The sequence below is a fragment of the Meleagris gallopavo genome, chromosome 3 (assembly GCF_905368555.1).
Source record: "Meleagris gallopavo chromosome 3, MGAL_WU_HG_1.1, whole genome shotgun sequence".
In the NCBI taxonomy this organism is placed as follows: Eukaryota; Metazoa; Chordata; class Aves; order Galliformes; family Phasianidae; genus Meleagris; species Meleagris gallopavo.
The window spans coordinates 82845703-82865034 of NC_139406.1; the positions used below are offsets into that span (position 1 = coordinate 82845703).

Consider the following 19332-nt stretch of genomic DNA (forward strand, 5'->3'; position numbering starts at 1 on the left):
CTAGCGGCTTCCTGCAGGGCAGAGATGTTGGAGGATGGCCTCAGCACCAAAACAGACTGCTGTGTTTTCTCTTTGCCTCTTGCATCGCTCTAGCTGATGGTTGTTTGTACTGGGGATTTGTCAGTGGCAGAATATTAAAGGAGATAAAAAAAGAGACTTACTATAATGCATTGATTGTGACAAAAAGCAGTAATCCTTTCTAATGACAAAATTAGCTTTCACATCTCACTGTTTTTTTTTAACATGCTTTAACTATGCCCCAGATAAGCCCGCCTTTTGGGCCAGCAGATAGGAACTATAGCTATAACTTACAGTCTAGACTCTGTAGGAGCATTAATTTTTCAGTTCCTTGATCTTGCTGTCTTTATAAAATAATTCATGCTTGCCCTTGCAAAGCCCTCTGAAATCCTCAGAAGAACATACTGCTAGTCATTATCAGATAGATATTTCTGCTCTATGACAGTGGAGTACATTTTGAACAAACAAGAGGAAATGTATCCTGAAAATAGCTTATCACAGCAGAAAGGCACTAGGAAGCTGAGTGAAACTAGTCATCCTGTTTAATTTCAGGTATTACATAGGATCCAAGCTTCTTGCATTGTTACTGCTGGGGGGGATTCCTCCTGAGAGCAGTTCTTATAATGCAATGTAGTGGCCCAATCCAGCAAGCAGTTCAGCACCACGTGGGCACTCGCTCACTCTTTCCAAGTGGGATTGGGAAGAGAATTGGAAAAGATGGGTGTCATGTGTGCAAGCAGAGCAAAACAAGGAATTCATTCGCTGTTTCCCATTGGCAAGCAGATGTTAAGCCACTTCCAGGAGCGCAGGGCTACTCATGTGTAGCAGTTTATTAGGAAGTGAAACACCATTGCTATGAATGTCTCCCTTTCCTCTTTCTTTACCCCAGTATTTATTGCTGAGCATGATGCCATGTGGCGAGAGATATCCCTTTGGTCAGCTGCCTGCCCTAGTTCTGTCCCCTTTCACCTTGTGCATTTCCATCTCCTCACTGGCAGATCAGCACAAGGGAAGTTCTGCCTGCTGGTGGGCAGTGGGACATTCCTGTCCCCAAATCCAGCACTGATGAATCTGATGAGTGACTCGGTTCAAGTCTGGGGCCACAGATCTATTCATTACAGCTCAGAGTCTCTATCCCTTGCACTGTAAGGAACAATGCATTTGAGTCTAGGGAAGAGGTGGTCTTGTAAAAGTGAATATGAAAAAAAGATTTTGCTTTCCTCCTTCAGTAATGTGAATAGGAGATTTAATAATTAATTATGCTTATAAAGAAGAGGGCATTTAGTTATTTCCCCAACAAACTTTCTTCATATAATAATATATATTTTATTCCATGTTTGTTTGCTTTTATTCTTTATTAAAAAATCTCTGTAGAATGAATGGATTTCAAAGCATAGGGGCTGCACACCTGATCCTTTTCAAAGAACTTAATTCCAGATTTTTTTATTTGTTTGTTTGTTTGTTTTTTTGAAACAGGCACCTCACCAGACTATGTAGGTAACTATTTTTGAGCAGTCATTTCCATCTTTGATATAAACAATGCTAATGGCAACTGCTGGAGTTTGATTGCTTTAAACACCTAGAAAAATGCCAAAGGAACCAAGTGTACTTGATTCAAACAAATGTGCTCATTGATGAGGGTGACTCACAGCCCAGAAGAGCAATCTCCTTTGCATTGCACCTTGTGAAGGCAGGGTGCCTTCAGGGATGGTGATGGGAAACAAATACTGAGACATAAAGATGTTTATTTGAGGCACTGCACTTTAGTCATCTTATATAGCCTTTGAACAGTTTTTCTCTAACTCCAGTGAAATAAAGGAGAGATACTGATGAATCATAGAATCATTAAAGTTGGAAAAAACACTAAGATCATCTAGTCCACCCATGAATGATGTTATGTTGCTGGCTGTAGTAGAAGTAAAGAGAGGAAATGTTTGTCTGGAAGACCTTCAAGCCCTCTTTTCTGCAAGATACAGTAGATGGAAAGGCAGTTTTTTGGAAGGTAGACTGGCTGCTTACTTTCTATTTACAAGCAAATGGAAACTAAGTTGCTGCAATACCAATGGAAAACAACTTTCATTCTGGTTTAAAAAGGCTTGGTATCATTATCGTGAAGCACAATTACATGGGCTGATCATCACTACCGCCTTCGGGAGCACCTTCAGTGGGTCCCTGCAACTGACCAAGGAGCCCCATGGCCTACAGGGAGCCCTTGGAAGATACCATGGCTTTGGCTTTTACAGTGCTTTAAAAATAACTGCTCAGGATGATATTAGATTTTTCTCTCTTCTGATTAGTTCTGTATCAGAAGAGGAAGGAGTATTTTTTCAGATTAGTAGAGCACAAGCTATCCAGGGTGTATCTCACCTCATCCATAGTGATTGCTGTCTGAACCTGGACAGAATTATTGTATGGTTATTTCTTGAAATGCTCTATTTTAACTTAGTATCTCTAGCATGGCTGAAGGCAGCAGCTACTCTCTGACCTTCAATAAATATAAATCTGTTGTAAGGATAACTCCCTAAAATCATAGTGAAGATTAATCTAAAGTAGTGCAGAACTAGAGATTATTCTGGAATAACTGGATCTAGCACTTTACAGTTCTACCAAGCCAGAAAGGAATGAATTCTTAGCACTTAAAGAGAAGTGGCATATTCATCCTGCTTCAAAAAATGCAAACAATACCAGCTACTAACATCTTTATCTGGGAGTGGATTTTCCTCTGTTTTGTTACTTATTCATTCTAGGACTAAAGTAGGCACCACAAGACAGATGAAAAGACAGAATCAAAAAAATCCTCCACATCTGCTCATGAGCACCCTTGGGTGTGCGTGACAGGTTTCTTGGTGCTGAATTTCAGAACTTGTGATGGACTGGATGAGGTGGACAACTTTTCTGCAGACTTTTGAGTGGCTTATAAGCTGTTTGTGCTCAGGGACTTTTTTTTTTTTTAATGGAAACTCACCTACTCTACCTTCTGAACAATGTTTGAACTTCATGGCTACTTGGTAGAGAATCTCTCCATCTATGTAATCAGTTAAACGCTAAGCACTTCCCGCAACAAATATTCTCATTTTGTCTCTGTGCCAAAAAGAATACATTTGGGATTGATGCTTCCCTGCTGGGAAGCTAATGGTTATGTTCCAGTGCTACCAACATGCCTATAAAATCATAGAATCATAGAATCATTTGAGTTGGAAGGAACTATTAAAGGTCATCTGGTCCAACCCTCCTGCACTGAAAACAGGGACACCTATAGCTCAGACTGGGTGCTCAGAGCCCCATCTAGCCTGACCTTGAATGCATCCAAGGACTTGGCATCCACCACTTCTCTGGGCAACCTGTGCCACAGCTTCAAAACAGAAGCATCTTTGCAAATGTCACAGCTTAACTGGCATTCCCAGAATATTTTGCATCTTCACAGAAGAGTGATGAAGCAGCCAGCAGTTTGTGGGTTGCAGTTCTGAGCAATGTATCCTAACAACTATGTGCAGGGCGCTGTACTGAGCAGAAAGCAGAGCAACAGTTCCCCATTATGGGAGATATTATGGCCCTACCTTTGAGACCAGAAGGGTTTGGTACAAAACAGAACAGCCCTACAGATGTTTTTTATCCATGTTCCAGGCAGCCTTCAACAACTCAGAGTGTCTGTATGGGTAAGGGAGGGAGAGGAGTTAAATCACTTGTAGTTTAGTCCCTGACTTGTCAAGAAACTGCTTTCCAATGTGAGGCTGATCCTACAGCCACATTCAAACCTTACATCTTCCTGTGTACTAAAACCACCCAGATGGGACTTACTATTCCTCTTTCTTCCAACTCCACAGTAATTTGCTGACAAATCTTGCTAACAGCCTTTAGAAAGTTGAAGATTAAGTGTGTTTGGAGTATTGTAAAATAACAAGTCCCTAAGAGAGGAGTAGGATGTGCAGCTGAGCTGCAAAACACAGGCCTGAATGCTGAGAGCAGAGCTCTGAGTTGCGTTGTGCAGTTTGACCACAATGCTGCACAAACAGGTAGGTGGGAGGGAAAGCAGGGGACAGGGATGTAGGATTACATGCTGGCAACTGCTGCCTGCTATATGGTATGGCTGAGATCACAGCTCAGGTCTCCTGAGCACCCCTGAGCACTTCACTATGTTCTTCCTAAAACTAAATTTGCTAAGAAAGTAAGTGCAAAAAGATCGCATCACACCCACCAAATCCGCATAAGCATGGAGTCAGTGCTCCTGCTCTGGTCCTGTATGGATGCTTCCATATCTACACTTCTCTCCACCAGTGATCAACTCTGGAGCACCACTTTAAGAAGTCAAATGCTGCTTTTTTTACTAAGCTTCATCAAACCTCTTTACCTGCTATCAACTGGATCATTAGCTGGATATCTGACTACAGTTCCTCCCTCAAAAATTACAACAATTTCTTTTTTTGAGACCACTCAGTTGCTGAGATAACTGTGCCAATTCATACCTGCTGAGCAAGTGGCTTATTTGAACTTCTTGATTTTTCTAACAAAGTATGGCTTTCTTTCAAATAACATTTTTTTTTCCCCAGCACATTGAGGACTCCCTAGCATCAGATGATTTATGATTCAGGCTGTTCACCATGCCACAAAAGGAATCAACTCCTTTTGACAGCTGCCTGCATTTGGCATCTTTGTACGAGTTTAGGACCTCTTGGCTCTGTCCAGGTCAGACAGAGCAAAAGGTGCTGGGTCCCTCTGAGTTTCAAAGACAACTGAGCGCAATGTTCTGTACTCATTAGAGAAACCCAGAATAACATTTTTTTGGCTGCTGAGTGCCTCCAGTAGTTGCAAAGAACCACACTGTTCAAGGAAGTCTTTCTTTTGATGCACCAACCCATTGCTATAAATACTGCAGTTCAGATCACAACACTACTCAAATACTCCTGATGCTCTTTCCATGTGACAAATTATTTATATCCATTGATTGAACATACCACCCAGTGCTACATAACTTTATGGATATGGCAGGAGTAAGGCTGGGACCAGGCTGCACATCCATCTTGACTTTCTTCTTACTCTTTTCCTTTATCTGGCATCCTGACTTAGCTCAAGACTGCACTGCTTATTTATGAGAAGAGGGGCTGAGTCACTCTTTTTAACATATTGACTATTATAAAGCTTCCCTTATGTAAGCTTTCTATTCCTTTACAATTCAAGCCCCCACCTTGGTTTATCAAGCAGCTCAGAGTAACACCTACTTTGTAAATAAAAGGGAGTTTTCTGTTCAGTTTCACATTCAGTAAATAATAAAAAAAAAGACTCAGACTCACAGCATTTTCTGTAACTCACTGTAGTGGCGATCAGCTCTTCCCATGACATAGAGCAGATCAGGGCCTGGTGGTACGAGTGTTTTGTGATCATTGGTGTGGTGTGGATCAGGGTGCCCTTGGGCCTGTTTGCTACCACTTCCTGCACTAACATCATGTCCTAGACCAACCCTCTTTGTTTAGCACCAATTTCAATATGGTAATATCAACCACCTTCTGAAGAAAACTTCATTTCTGGCTATCATCTCTCTGAAGACTGTTATCCCATCACTTTCCACAGAACAGATGTGGAGCTGTTGGATTAGGTCCAGATGAGACCATGAAGGTGGACCACCTCTGCTATGAAGAAAGTTTGAGGAAGATAGGCTTCTTCAGCCTGGAGAAGAGAAGGCTCCAGAAAAACCTATTAGTGGCCTTCCAGTACTTAAAGGGAGATTATAAACAAGAGGGAAAACAACTTTTCATAGAATCACAGAATAGTTTGGATTGGAAGGGACCATTAAGATTATCTAGCTCCAACTCCCTGCTATAGGCAGGAACACCTCCCTCTAGACCAGGTTGCTCAAAGCCCCATCCAGCCTGGCCTTGACTGCTTCCAGGGAGGGGGCATCCACAGCTTCACTGGGCAACCTGTTCCAGCATTTCACCACTATCACAGTAAAGAATTTCTTCCTGATATCTAGTCTAAAACTACCTTCTTCCAGTTTGAAACCACTTCCCTTCTTCTGTTACTACATGCCCAAATATTTCCTGTAGGCCCCCGTCAGGTACTGGAAGGCTGCTTGAAGCCTTCTCTTATCCAGGCTGAAGAGTGCCAGTTCACTTTTTACATGGGTAGACACTGATAGGACAAGGGGGAATGGTCTTAACCTAAAAGAAGGAAGATTAAAATTAGATGTCAGGTACATTTTTCACTGAGAGAGAGGTGAGGCACTGGCACTGGCTGCCCAGAAAAGCTGTGGTTGCCCCATTCATGGAGGCATTCAAGGCCAGTTGGATGGCATCCTGGGCACTTGGGCAGCCTGAGTAGGAGGGTGGCAGTCCTGTCCATGGCAGGGGGTTGGAGCTAGATTATCTTTAAAGTCCCTTCCAACCCAAATCATTCTATGATTCTATGACACAGTGCTTCTCAGGGAACATTTACTCTCTTCTACAGCAACAGCTGAAGTATTCTGGTGACATTTTTCACTTCTCTTGATATGACAACAGGTTGGGCCAGGACCTTACTGTGTTTGGGATGGGACATCTGCACAGACACAGCTCTGAAGATGCTTTAGTTTCACTAATGAAGACAGACGAAGTGTGAGGAGTGAAGAATTATCAGCACAGCAGTCATGCAGCAAGGAAACATCACAGAGTGATTCCAATAATTCAACATTTACCTTCTAGATAGCAGCTGTCATTTTTTAATGGTCAATAATAAAACTATAGTTCCTAGGAGAGAACTCACTATTGTACCAGGTGCACAGCAAACATAGATTTATTTCATTGCATGTCTAGACATATGTATGGAGTCTGCTTCTGCCCTCTTTGTTGCACAATAGCCTCAAAATGTAAACTTTGGGAAATATGAACAGGAGATGCAGCTGGACGAATAGCAATGGGAGACTTTTTCAGAGAGTGTTGTGATAGGACAAGGGGTAACAGTTTTAAAATAAAAGAAAGGAAATTTAGATGAGGCATTAGGAAAAAACTTGTCTCAGAGAGTGGTGAGGCACTGTCACAGGCTGCCCAGAGAAGCTGTGGATGCCTTATTCCCAGAGCTGTTCAAGGCCAAATTGGACGGGGCTTTGGGCAACCTGGGATAGTGGAAGATATCCCTTCCCATGGCATGGGGATTAGAACTAGATGAGTTTTAAGATCCCTTGCAAATGAAAAGAGAATAATAGATAAAATCTATTGCAAGTAAGTGAAATGATCCTGTATTGGTAATGAATCGTTTCTGAATTCAGCCATGCAAGGGAAATGTTATTGGAAGTTATGCAATGAAAAGACTGTCTGGACTAGATGAGCTACCAAACATGCTCTCATGCCCTTCTTTAGTACAGGTTTTGCTTTTTTTTGCTGATAAAGTTACCAGGCCTGTTAGGGGAATTAGATAGTTAAAGCAACAGCAGATACACGTCATCACCTCAATCTAAGACATGTGCTGCTGGTGATTTTTGTTATCATTATTATTTTTTATATTGGCTTGTCTGGGGTAGAAGCAGAAAGAATATGAGAGAAAGTGAAAAAAGGAATCAACAAAAATGCACCAATAAAAAGATGGAGTAAAAACTTGAAGCTAAATGCAAACTTCAGAAGGAAGAATAAAAAATAATAACTAAAAAAATCATTTTCTGCTCCACTGGAGAAAAGAGGGATTTTGTATGTGCTTTTTAGAGATGCAGAATTGTCTGAGATAGCTTAGGAAGCATTTTTCCTCCTAGCAGTGTTTTGCCCATCTGCTCAAGTCAAGAGAGTCCGACTGCTGCCACTGAAGGACAAGGCAGCTTCCTGACTGAAAGCTTGAACCTCACTGAACCAAAAAAGATGAAATAACAGGCCTTCAGAGGCAGCCATTTCCCTAAATCATCCAAGAGAAGCAAGAGGATGTAGCTCCCTTCCAGTAATTGAAGGGAGCGTATAAACAGGAGGGGGAACAACTGTTTACATGGGTTGATAGTGATAGGACAAGGGGGAATGGTTTTAAAATGAGACAGGGGAGGTTTAGGTTAGATATTAGGAGGAAGTTTTTCACACAGAGGGTGGTGACACACTGGAACAGGTTGCCCAAGGAGGTTGTGGATGCCCCATCCCTGGAGGCATTCAAGGCCAGGCTGGATGTGGCTCTGGGCAGCCTGGTCTGGTGGTTGGCAACCCTGCACATAGCAGGGGGTTGAAACTAGGTGATCTTCGAGATCCTTTTCAACCCAGGCCATTCTATGATTCTATGAAATATGAACCTGGTCAATCATTTGCATTAAACTGCACAAAGCTCTTTAATTTGTCTGCTGCATTTCATACTCCCATAGAACTGTAATTGCTTCAAATACTATGGATACTTCATCACAGCAGTGAACTTAAGTATGTATCTTCAGATGAGTCAAATGCAGTTTCAAGGGTGTCCTTGAAGAGAGGTACTGATTCATGCCAATAGCCTTTCGGCTTTATGGGTCAGTTCTGTCTTATTTGCATCAGGAAAGGTTAAGAATGGTGTGAAAATGGTCTTATGGGAACTGCAGAACAAAATAGGTCTTGTGCATCTTTAACCTGTTCTATGTAAGGATGGAGCATGGTCAAGAGGAAGTGTTAAGGAAGCAGTTATATATACAAGATTGGAGGAAGGAAATGTGAGTAATTTGTTAAGGTTAGTAACTAAAATTGGCATGCATTACTAACTGGGGAGGTGGGAGGATAAGAACAGGGAGACACAGTCCAGAGCCCTGTATGTTGGGCTGCAGTAAAAAGATGAGAAGGGTGGAAAGAGTAAGAAAATGGAGAAAATGAAGTTCTTATTTAATTACAGCAGAGTATAAATACACAGAAAGTTCAAACAAGACTAATGTTCCAGAGGGTGATATCTCAGTTTGGAAGCCAAGACCCTTCCAAGATCTCTTGGTGAGATGAAGAGGCTGATGTTCTTCTAGCTCAGAGCTGATGGAGGAAAGCAGTGTGTGGCTTCCTGGCTTCTCCTGCAGATCTCCCCAGAGCAAGAGTTAATGTTTGCATAGGGAAAAGTCTTTGTTCCGGTTCAGTGTTTACCAACTGGAGTGACCAGGCACAAAGTAGATGAGTCTTAGATACAAACAGAAGCTTGGAGAACCTGTTCACAGTGTAAGAGGCAACAGTTGGAAGTAAAAAAGCAGGATGGAGCCCACAGTGGTGGCAACTCAGGCTCACAGGTATGTCTGATACTCTGGGGGAACTTTTCCAAGGGTTGGTTTCAGTTCAGCTGGTTGCTTTTGAAGTATTCTTCCAGGAGGAAAAGAAAATACACAAATCCTCTTTTTCATGTTTATCTGCTCATGTAAAAAGTGATTATTATTGCCTCTCTTTTTATATTCCATACTGTCTTGTGCTTTCTCTCATCACTTCTACATGCATGAGATCAGGGTACATTTGCTCAGCCAGGCAGATGATTGCTCAAGCTGCCTGTGGAGAGGGAATGAATATACCCCTCCAGGCCATTTTTTAGATTTTCTGGGTATAACAGTGTCTAAGGAAATACATTTTAATTAACACACCAAGAACACGAGAGCAACTGGGTCAAATTTTAAGCCTCCTTCACATCAGTTTCGTTTTTCCAAGAGGGACAGAGAGAGGATGCCTGGGAAACAAGTCTGTCAGACAGGTGTAAGAAAATGATCCTGTCCTCAGCAGCTGCACAGAGTCAGGGAGTTGGAGCTGGATGGATATTAAACCCCACTGTGACTAGGTTTCCATAAATGCAAAACATCTTCGATACTTTGGCCCCAACAATGTTCCTTGCAACCTGCTGTATAATTTATACTTCTTACTGTGGAACACTTAGGCTCATGTTTTTTAAGCTTATCAACTGATTGAGTGCTCCTGCACTGTAATCTGAGGACTAAGAAGCTGAGAAACTCCTTCTTTATTCATGTTCTCCATATCATTCCCTATTTTATAGCTCTTTTTGAAACACCATTTCATCTACAATTAGGTGGTACTATGGTACAGCAGATTCAAGAACTTAACCAAGAGCACAGTGGTCACAGGAGGCAGCACTAATTGGGATAAAATCACTTTTCAGGTCAAATGTAATCAAAGAATGCACAAGTTTTACACTATCAGCCTGATTGGGTATAATTCTGGCAGAAGCTTATATGGGGGGCTTTGAACATTTTGACAGAATTGCAGTAATGAACCTTCTCATGATTCAAATCTAGCATGACTTCCATCTGATTCAGATCTGTGTTTATGATGTCATGTGGATTCGCCAATGCTCTAGAGGCAAAATGGCACTTATTTCTGAAGTCCATCCTGATGATACCCAGTATGGTGCTGCCTTTCCTGACTGGTGCTTCACTCTGAGCTGCTGATTTCAGAGATGACTTCATCAGTGATGACTCCATGACCATCTCCATGAAACTGACTGCCAGTTCTGTGTTCAGTGCCACACATGCTTGTTTTTAACCTCAGTGTACCACCCTTAGGCACAGGTTGTCATCTCTTTTCCTGGCTGAATAAACTCTTCCAGGAGCCATTGCCACTCTGCTGTGTTTTCTGAATGTTGCTGAGTTTTGTGTCATTTTTGAGAGGAGCCATTCAAAACAGCAAGCAGTAGCCAAAATACAATAATTCAGTGCCATACAATGCTCTCTATCATATTTTCATCTCATTTTTTACAGTTCGTAATAGCTGATTTCACCTTCCGACTGGTGCAGTGCGCCAAACTGGTGTTTAATGTGGAATTATTGACAGAGATAGAATTTCCTCCCTGAGTAGTAATGGCTAATTTAGAGCCTATTGTGGTATATAAGATTTAGTGTATAACTAACAGGGACCACACTAACGTCATCTTGCAGTTTTGTTTTTGCATTGTTAATGATAAATTAATAGTTCAGGCAAGATACATAATTCCATAGTATCAGATAGATGGGAAAAGTAAGAGGAGTTTAGGAGCTGATAGCACTGTGTACGCCAAGGCTGGTCTTTAAATAGCAGCTTGTCAGGTAGGATTGTGGATTCACCTTCTTGAGAACTTAAAGGTTTTCAATTGCAAATCCATGGACTTGTCAGATGGGGAATCAAGATGACTGAAAGCAAGCTAAAAGCCCAGGGCTATGGGTTGTGGAAGAACAACAACAGAAATAATGGATCTGGTGAGAAAGAGAATCTCATTACTGTATCAGTGTAAAGTATCTGACAATATGTTGTGTGAAGCAATCCTGCCCTGGCAAAAGAGAAAAATTAAACAAATAAGCAGACAGCATCTTTGCTTAACTTTCTATGGTCCTGAGAAGAGAAAGCATGAAAATGAATACACCATTAACTGCTCACTGAGGCGTTTCTTGCTTTGACTGATTATATAGATGATATTTTATTAATTTCTCTGCGACAATTAAATGCAATTAAATACGTTTCTTCCCTGACTTAATTTATTATCAGGAATGAGATATTAGCTTAATAAAAATTCTGTTTAATTAACTAATTATGCTCGCATTAAAGCTTTAAATTGACTAGACTGCTTAACCTGAACCCCCCTCTTTATTTTGTAATTATATTTTGAACTCTGAAATGAGTGGCTTTAAACAAGGACGTTATTTACTTTCCCTTTCAGTTTCCTTGACTTGTACCTATTCTCGAAGTGATAAAATGGGCCAAGAATCTTTCTTTTGTTTTTTTCATTTAAAAAGAAGTGAGAAAATATTTTTTATGATCTAGAGAATTATTTGAGGAAAATAGGGATTAATTATGTAGAAATGATTATTCTCCTAATGCAATATTGTTTGATATACTGCAAAATTATTTGGATAACTAAATTTTGTTGAAAGAGGCAGAATTTTAAGAAGCCGCAAAATATAGAAGCTACCTAACAATAGACAACATGCAAGCAACAAAATGCAAAGATGCAGACCTATCTAACAAGCCGTATGTTAATGTGTGAAAAGGCTGAAGGCTGTTCTTTCTCTTTTTCTGATTTCTAACACTCAGATCAGGCATTGGAGTGAGATTAGATCTGAGCCTCACAAACCTTTGATCATCTCTGAGCTGATGGTTTTGACGGCTCTGAAAGGTTTGCAGAGGCTGCTTCTTCCAGGGAGGAATGGGCCTTTGGGGAATGAAAGCAGCTGTCCCAGCTAGGATTGTCTGCTGCCAGAAGTGTGCTGGCAGCTCATTCACCCTGTCCTTATGTGGACTTCTGGATGGTCGCTGGAGACATTCCAGATAAAATTGGGTTTGTCTCTGCCTGCTCTCAGTGTTTCCAAAGGTTCCCAACATCCACCTCCTTGGCTGTTTTCCTCTGTGCCATCCAGGAGCACAGTTCATGTGTCAGCATTACAGAAAGTCATTCCAAGGCTGATGGTTGCACAAATTAGCCTTGACCAACAAGAAAAAAGCAATTTCCTTCATCCCGTGGGGAGTGGGTCAGGTAACCTGCATCTGAAGTGCCCTTGAAGTGTCTCCATTGATGGTGAAAACACTTGGGATATTAGAAGCCAACAGCAGATTTGGTGAGATGAGTCTCTCCAGTACCTTTTGGGGATGGAGTCTACTATCCACGTCTGGAAATGAGGACTGAATGGATTATGTGTGACCATTCATTCAAGAAGAAGGGATTCTCCTCAAATGTGAATTCTAAGCACATGGATTTCTGGAAGTGTTTTACTGGAAGATGAAACTAAGTTTAAAGTTACTGTAAAAAAAAAATCAAAGAGAAATTCAGTGTATGGTAAGGTCACTTGTACTATTATGCTGACAAGTCTGAAGTGTTCTTTTCTGCGATCTTTCCCTTAAATTATGTTGCAAATAGCAATTATGGAATATCTGAGAGAACATTTTGTGGTGCATGATGAGATCATGAAGCCTCTGTGATAACAGGACAGCTTAAATGAAAAAGAAGGGGCATGAAATGATTTTTTTGGAAAATTGACAAGCTCAAAAGCTGGAAGCTGTAGTGGGTAAATCTTGCTGAGAGGGGAATACAATTTGTGAGTCTTTCAAGAAGTTTGATAATGAAGTTAGAACCCCAATGGACCTGTGGCAATGGTAGAGGGAAATGAACTCTTATAAATCGAACACATTCTCACTATAATCAAATGCTATTGAGCAGTTGGTGAACCACTCTTACTTACTACTTATGCTGGGGAAACTTCAAGTAATTGTGGTCAAACTAAGACTCCTGTTGTCACTGTACATGTGCAGAAGAAGAAAGACTATCTTTACTCTAGATTTTTCACAATCCCCATGCAGACAGAACTGAGAGATTCTATTTATTTATTAATTTATTTAAAAAATTAAGAAATGCTTTCAATTAGCTGAGATGGCAAATTTCTAATTGCTTCTTTTTAAGGTAATTATAATAGGAAAATTCCGAGGTAATCATGTCTGTAACCTGTAGAAACTAATTTCTCCTCTTTGGAAATGAATTTGTTCTACTGTACTTTAAATCCTGTTGGCTCCAAGAAAGAACAAAATCTTTCTCTGTCTTAATGCATTGTGTAATATATGGGGTCTGAACCTTCACTGCAGTCCTTCAGTGCTGTTTTCAGCCTCACCACGGGCCAAAGATGGATGAAAGACTTTTTCTGCACCCCAAATAATCTGCACCCTATATGCATCCCAATTCACCAGATTCTCACAGTGCCATATTTGTTCCTTACTGACAGCCAGGAGATCCCCTGCAAAGCACTGGAGAAATTTTTTCATGATATATGTCTCTCAATATGTCTTTTAATTATTATCAGTTTCCCATTCTGGTTTGCTGGTTTGCTGTAACTTTTCTTCACAATTAAATGCACATTGAGTTTTCAGGTGACTTAAGGTATTTGACCACTGATTGGCATCAGATTTGCCCAGTTTGTGGGTGCTATTTTGTCTGAGCTAGCTGGACTGTACTTTCTCCCAGGGAACCTATTTTTATTTATACAGCAATTTAGGTAAACAAATCCTTTGATGATAGGGGAATAAAATGTTGCCATTGTAATAAATGCTTTGCTTTCACTCTTACCACTGGCATTACTAGCAGAAAATTCTCAAGTGGTATAGATTGTTTCTCCTTCTGAAATATGAGGCATATTTGTTTCCTTGGAAAAACTGTAGTATGAAATCATGCCCACGGAGACCTCTTCTTGAACTAATGTTACCAGTAATTGGGAAAATGATAGAGAACAGTGCGTTGATAGACACCACTGCTCACAGATTCGTGTGGGTTTCAGTGAATGCTTCAGCTTTAAAAATGAGATGTAGAGAACTATATTTTCAAAATATAAAAGCATGTAATTTCAATATTTCAAGATGAAATGTTTCGGCTATGCTGATATGTATTCTTTGCAACTTTTCACAATGCCTGCAAACAACTCTTTATTCCACTTTAAGTACACAAAATGTGAAAACTGAGCGAAGCTGAGAGTGGGCAGGGGAGATCTGCAAGAATGTGACTTACATTTTCACCAAGAAGTCAAGCAAAATGAATCATCTGCAGCAACTTTGGATTTCTGATTATATGTTAGAGTGGTACAATTAATTCAAAATAAGTCTATGGGGTTTTATCTAATAAAAATAGCTTCCCAAATCTGTTTTTGTTCTATTATTTTGCTCCCTTCTCTCCTCCCCTCTCCACCCTTCCTCTCCTTTCCCCCCTTATTTTGGTCTTACTTCAGGCCCTTAAAGTGCAGAGTCCATTATTGCCCACTCCTATCCCAAGCACTGTTCAGTTTATTATTAAAGAGGAACTGTTGTGTATGGCTCCTATATTCTTGTAACTGTTTTGCCAGACCTTGATTGGCACCAGGATGTGATGCATGCAGACTGTAAGGGTCATTATTAAACACTAGCTTAAACCTCTAGAAAACCAGAAAAAATGAAACGACACACTCCGGTGCTCAGAGGTTTGATTGCTGCTCCCTAGTCTCCTCTCAAACACTGAATAATGCAGCTTAAAAGCACCCTTTTTGTTAAGGGAAGAAAAGATAAGAAAACCATGAGATCAATAAAAACCAACCAGTCTTTTCCCAGAGTGTGAGGACAGCTGTGTTAAATTTCCTCACTTCAGTCTCTCGGGGAACCAAATGCAGGACAGCAAGTATGTCCATCCCACTGCTTAGAACTATGGGTTAAAAGAAGAAATCTGGGCACAGTTTTAGCACAAAAATAGTTTATCTTCCATGTTGCTGAGTACAGATTCTGTGCTAATCTCTCTTCAAGGACAGTGGGGTGAGATCTCATCTTCTATTGGAACTTGAATTGGAATTGGAAGTAGATGATCTTTGAAGTCTCTTCCAACCCAAGCCATTCTGTGCGTCTATGATCTTCCCTCCTTGGCTTTTCTCTGCAGTATATGAACTCCTACCTTGCCTATAGGGTATGAAGAATCAGAAGTTGAAGCAGGAGGTCAGGTTGGAAATGGAGATTATTAAATTCATTAGTCTTGTAGTCATACTTTGTTCTTTGCCTGTAAAATGACAGAACAGCCTCAATACCCCACTCCAGGGCCAGTGCTCCTGGATCCACAGTGCAAACAAAGGGGATTTGATGGGATTATGTTATCTGGCCACTAAGGAAGCATTCCTTGGAGTAGATATGAAAGGAATAAGAATCACAGAATCATAAAATCATTTAGGTTGGAAAAGACCACTAAGGTCATCTAGTCTAACCATCAACCCACCACAACCCTGCCTACTGAACCATGTCCCTCTGTGTGACATCTACCCTTTTCTTGAAAATCACCAGAGATTGTGACTCCACCACCTCACTGGGAAGCCTTTTTTAGTACCTTGCTAAGAACATTCTTTGTTGAGGTGCAAACACTCTATGACTTATAGAGATGTTTCCTTTTGTCTTCTTCTGTGAAACAAACTACTCTGTCTCTCTACTCTCTAAAAAGCTGAAGGAGCAATGGGAAGGTAAAATAGGAAAAGGCAGAACAGCACAAAGCTCTGAATAACCAACCTGGCTCCTTGCTGTTGCTTGAAGAATGCTTTAACTTAGTTCAGCAGCTGAACTGCTTTCTGCCACAGGGCGATTTGCAGTGGGTCCCTGATGAATATCTTGTCATGTTTTCTCTGTTATGGCAGCCAGCCCAGGTCTGTGCTGGCCTGCCTGGATCTCACCCTATCAATGCCTGCTGCTCCCAAATAACTGTGCTAGGCTTCTGGCTCTGGTTAAAATAGAATGAATGCAAGAGATAAAAAATCCTTAATGAAAGCAAAGCCACTTTAACCATGATCATAGAAATGATCATAGAAAGCTTGGTTTTAAGCTGCTGAATTCCCTCATTCAGTATGGGGAGGAGTGGGAGGCAGAAAAACCACATGCAGTGGTAGCTGGGGTTGGTGCTAGGCTAAACTGTCCCCATAAAACAGTTTGAGGAGGATCTCTTCTCCAGCTCTGCTTGTAGCTTTGCTGCTGGAGGGAATGAGAACTAATTAAATAAAAGGCAAAAGCTATGGTGGTGAATATGCCACCAGCACTGTGCACATTCACACCAAGGAAGTTTAAAGAAATGCTTTTATGTTTATCTTGATTCACTGCAAAACTGCTTTTGGACTGGAACCTAAAATCTGTAGGAAGTTTTTGTTTCTAGTATTGCCACAGGAGTGAGAATTATGTGTGGGCAAATCAGTAGAACTGGAAACTTGAACTTCCTTTTTTTGCCTCTTCCTGCTCTCTTGGGTTTGAAAAGAAACTCTGGCTCTCTGTCAGCATGCTTGCCCGTATTGTGCCAAATTTTTAAAATAAACTAAGTTAGATGAAGCATGAAACTGGAGCATTCTCTTGTTTGCTTTCAATAAAAGGCAAATCAGAATATAATGATATCGCTTGGAAATCAAAATGCCCTCTCAGCAGGTCTTTGAATTAAATCAGAGTCCAGCACAGAAAAGGGCTGGAAGCTGTTACAATGATTGTTTTTCTTTAATTTTTTCAGAAAGGGGCTATTTGGTGGCATGAAGCTGAAGAAGAAGAAAAAAGGCGAGAAAGGGTTGACTATTGCAAACAAAGACGCGCTGGGTAAGGCCTCATAAATCAATATTGCAACTGGCGAGAGCAGGCTGGGGATCGTATTATACCTCATTTCATGTGAACTCATTTGAATTGTGTCTTACAGTTGCTGCCTTAGTGTTGATAAAATGGGCAGTAAATTCTTTATCACTCTTAGGTACTCAGAGAGATTACTCTTTTTGCATTAAGTTAAATTTGTAATTTAAGTTAATTTGTTAAATCCACCTTTGGATCCTGCAAGTTCAAACTACTGTCTCTGATAGAGTAAAACAAAAATAGGCAGATGGCAGGATTTTAACAGTTTTTTCTGTTCTAGAGATGGAAACATCATTTCACATTTCCTCCTGAAGATCTATTTCTTCTAGAAACCTGCAGAATAGGCTGGATAGATCAAGCAATTTTCCTCTTAAGTATATGGTGGAGTGGTTTTTGTTCACTTTCTTCCTCTGTTTTTGCTTTTGTTTTTTATGTTTAACAGCTGTAAGTGCATCCATAAGACATGCAGAGTCTTTTATTTCTTACCCTTTAACACATCATTGTTTTCCAAGCTAAGGAGATGCTCTCCAGCACTCCTACCACTGCCATTTTCCTCCTCTCCCCATAGTCCTCTCATTCGCCTCCACAAAAACTCACATTTTGGCCACAACAAATTCTTTGCTTTCTGTGGTGTTATGTTACAGTTTCATGCCTCAAATTTAATGAGACGTTTAAAATGTGGACTCCTTAGTGTTTAGTGCAGCCTGTGAATTACAGTGCTGCCATAAACCAGCCATGTGTATCTTGACTCACTGTTGGGAAGAAACAGGAACACTAATTTTGTGTCATAAATACTATTTAGCTAAAGGGCACTACTTTAAACAAAAAGATTCTCTTCTGGTCCTTATAGCAAGGAAACTCCACTTCTGAAGAAGAGAAACCAACACCATCAAGCTTCTTAGTAATGACAGTTATGTTAGAGTTTATTCACCTTATGCTCTATAAAATATGCCGAGCTCTAGGAGATAAACTACATGGTAACTTGCTTTAGTTTACCATGTAATCATTTGTATATGTGTAACTGCTTATTTCAAATGATTATGTCTTTGAGACGTTGGATGGATTGGGGTCCTTATGCTGCTTCTTCATATATATCATTACTGTTTTGTGGAAGAGTTGGAACTAGCAAAGATGCAGATATTGCCATCTCTTTCTTGTGTTAAATGGGGATTTGGGCTTAGGAGACCTAGCAGAGAAGTGTGCAGTGAGGGAGTGTGGTGATTCATTAAACCACTTGCTGTATGTACACAAGGGAATAATTCCTGCTGTTACGTGCAATATATATATGGCAATTGAGTAAAAAGGATATTGATTCAGATACTAAAATGTCAAGAGAATGGAACTTTAAAGCAAAAGAAGTGTTGCAAAGAGTTTACATCTCAACGGAAATGTGGACCCTGCAGAAAGTGGCCCAGGCAGGACGTCACAATGGCACATGCCTGTTCCCAGCTGTGGGGTGGAGGGGAAGATTTTTCTGCTTTAGCCTGCAAAGCAAACAACACAGAGTACTACAAGCCCCTAATCAAACAGCATGCTCTAGAGTAAATAGGATTTGGGGCGTAGTCATGGGGACTTGGTACTACAGATGCAAAACTCTGGACAGACACCCTTCACTCAAGGGCTGTAAATCAAGTCATGTCTACATGGACACAGACAACTCACTCTCCCTGTTCCAGGCAGAATGAACAAGAGCCAGAGGGGCAGTCAGAGAACATATATAGTATATGAGATTGCTCCATCAAGAGATTGGGTATGTCAGCTCAAGCGCAGAGCTGCATAACAGGGCACTAGGGCACCCAGGCTGGCTTCTCTGCTGGCTCATTTCTGATCACCTTCCAGCACAAGCAAAACTCCTGTCTCTGTACCTGTCTGGCGGTTTGCTGGGAGCAGGGGCTTGTGGAATCCAGCTGCAGAAGAACCACATTCACACCTGATAATTGCTCTAATTAGAAAGTGAGTTTTACTGTACGGTGGATGGTCCTTTGCTACTATCAGCACTTTCTAAGTACTCAAATCACCATGCCTTTGCAAAGGGATGTGGAAGCAGTATTAAAACCCTTTATAGAATCAAATAATTGCTTCAGCTGGAAAGTACCTCAAAGATCATCCAATTCCAAACCCCCTGTCATGCAGGGCTGCCACTCCCCAGATCAGGCTGCCCAGGGCCCCGTACAACCTGGCCTCAAATGCCTCCAGGGATGGGGCTTCTCTGGGCAATCTTTATCCAGTTTTGTAGTTGGGATACAGTGCCACAGAACACTTGCAGAAGATACATTTGGATGTATTTCCTTTCATTTGATGCAAGGATGTCTCCACAAGGTTGTCTAAA

The 19332-nt window shown here is 40.9% G+C and overlaps 1 protein-coding gene across 4 annotated transcripts in view; it reads left to right on the plus strand.

Annotated features, from left to right (window-relative positions):
- FER1L6 (fer-1 like family member 6) overlaps positions 1-19332 on the plus strand; it is an 84614-nt gene that overhangs the window by 4358 nt on the left and 60924 nt on the right. For 3 of the 4 annotated variants that reach the window (XR_014882687.1, XM_085221650.1, XM_003205270.5), the window contains exons 2-3: positions 6513-9187; positions 16894-16976. Coding sequence is in view for 3 of the 4 variants with exons in the window: in XM_085221650.1 (XP_085077776.1) it covers positions 9153-9187; positions 16894-16976 (118 nt within the window). In the remaining variant the exon portion in view is untranslated. The remainder of the gene's footprint in view (positions 1-6512; positions 9188-16893; positions 16977-19332) is intronic. The other variant, XM_085221651.1, reaches the window with a different exon arrangement.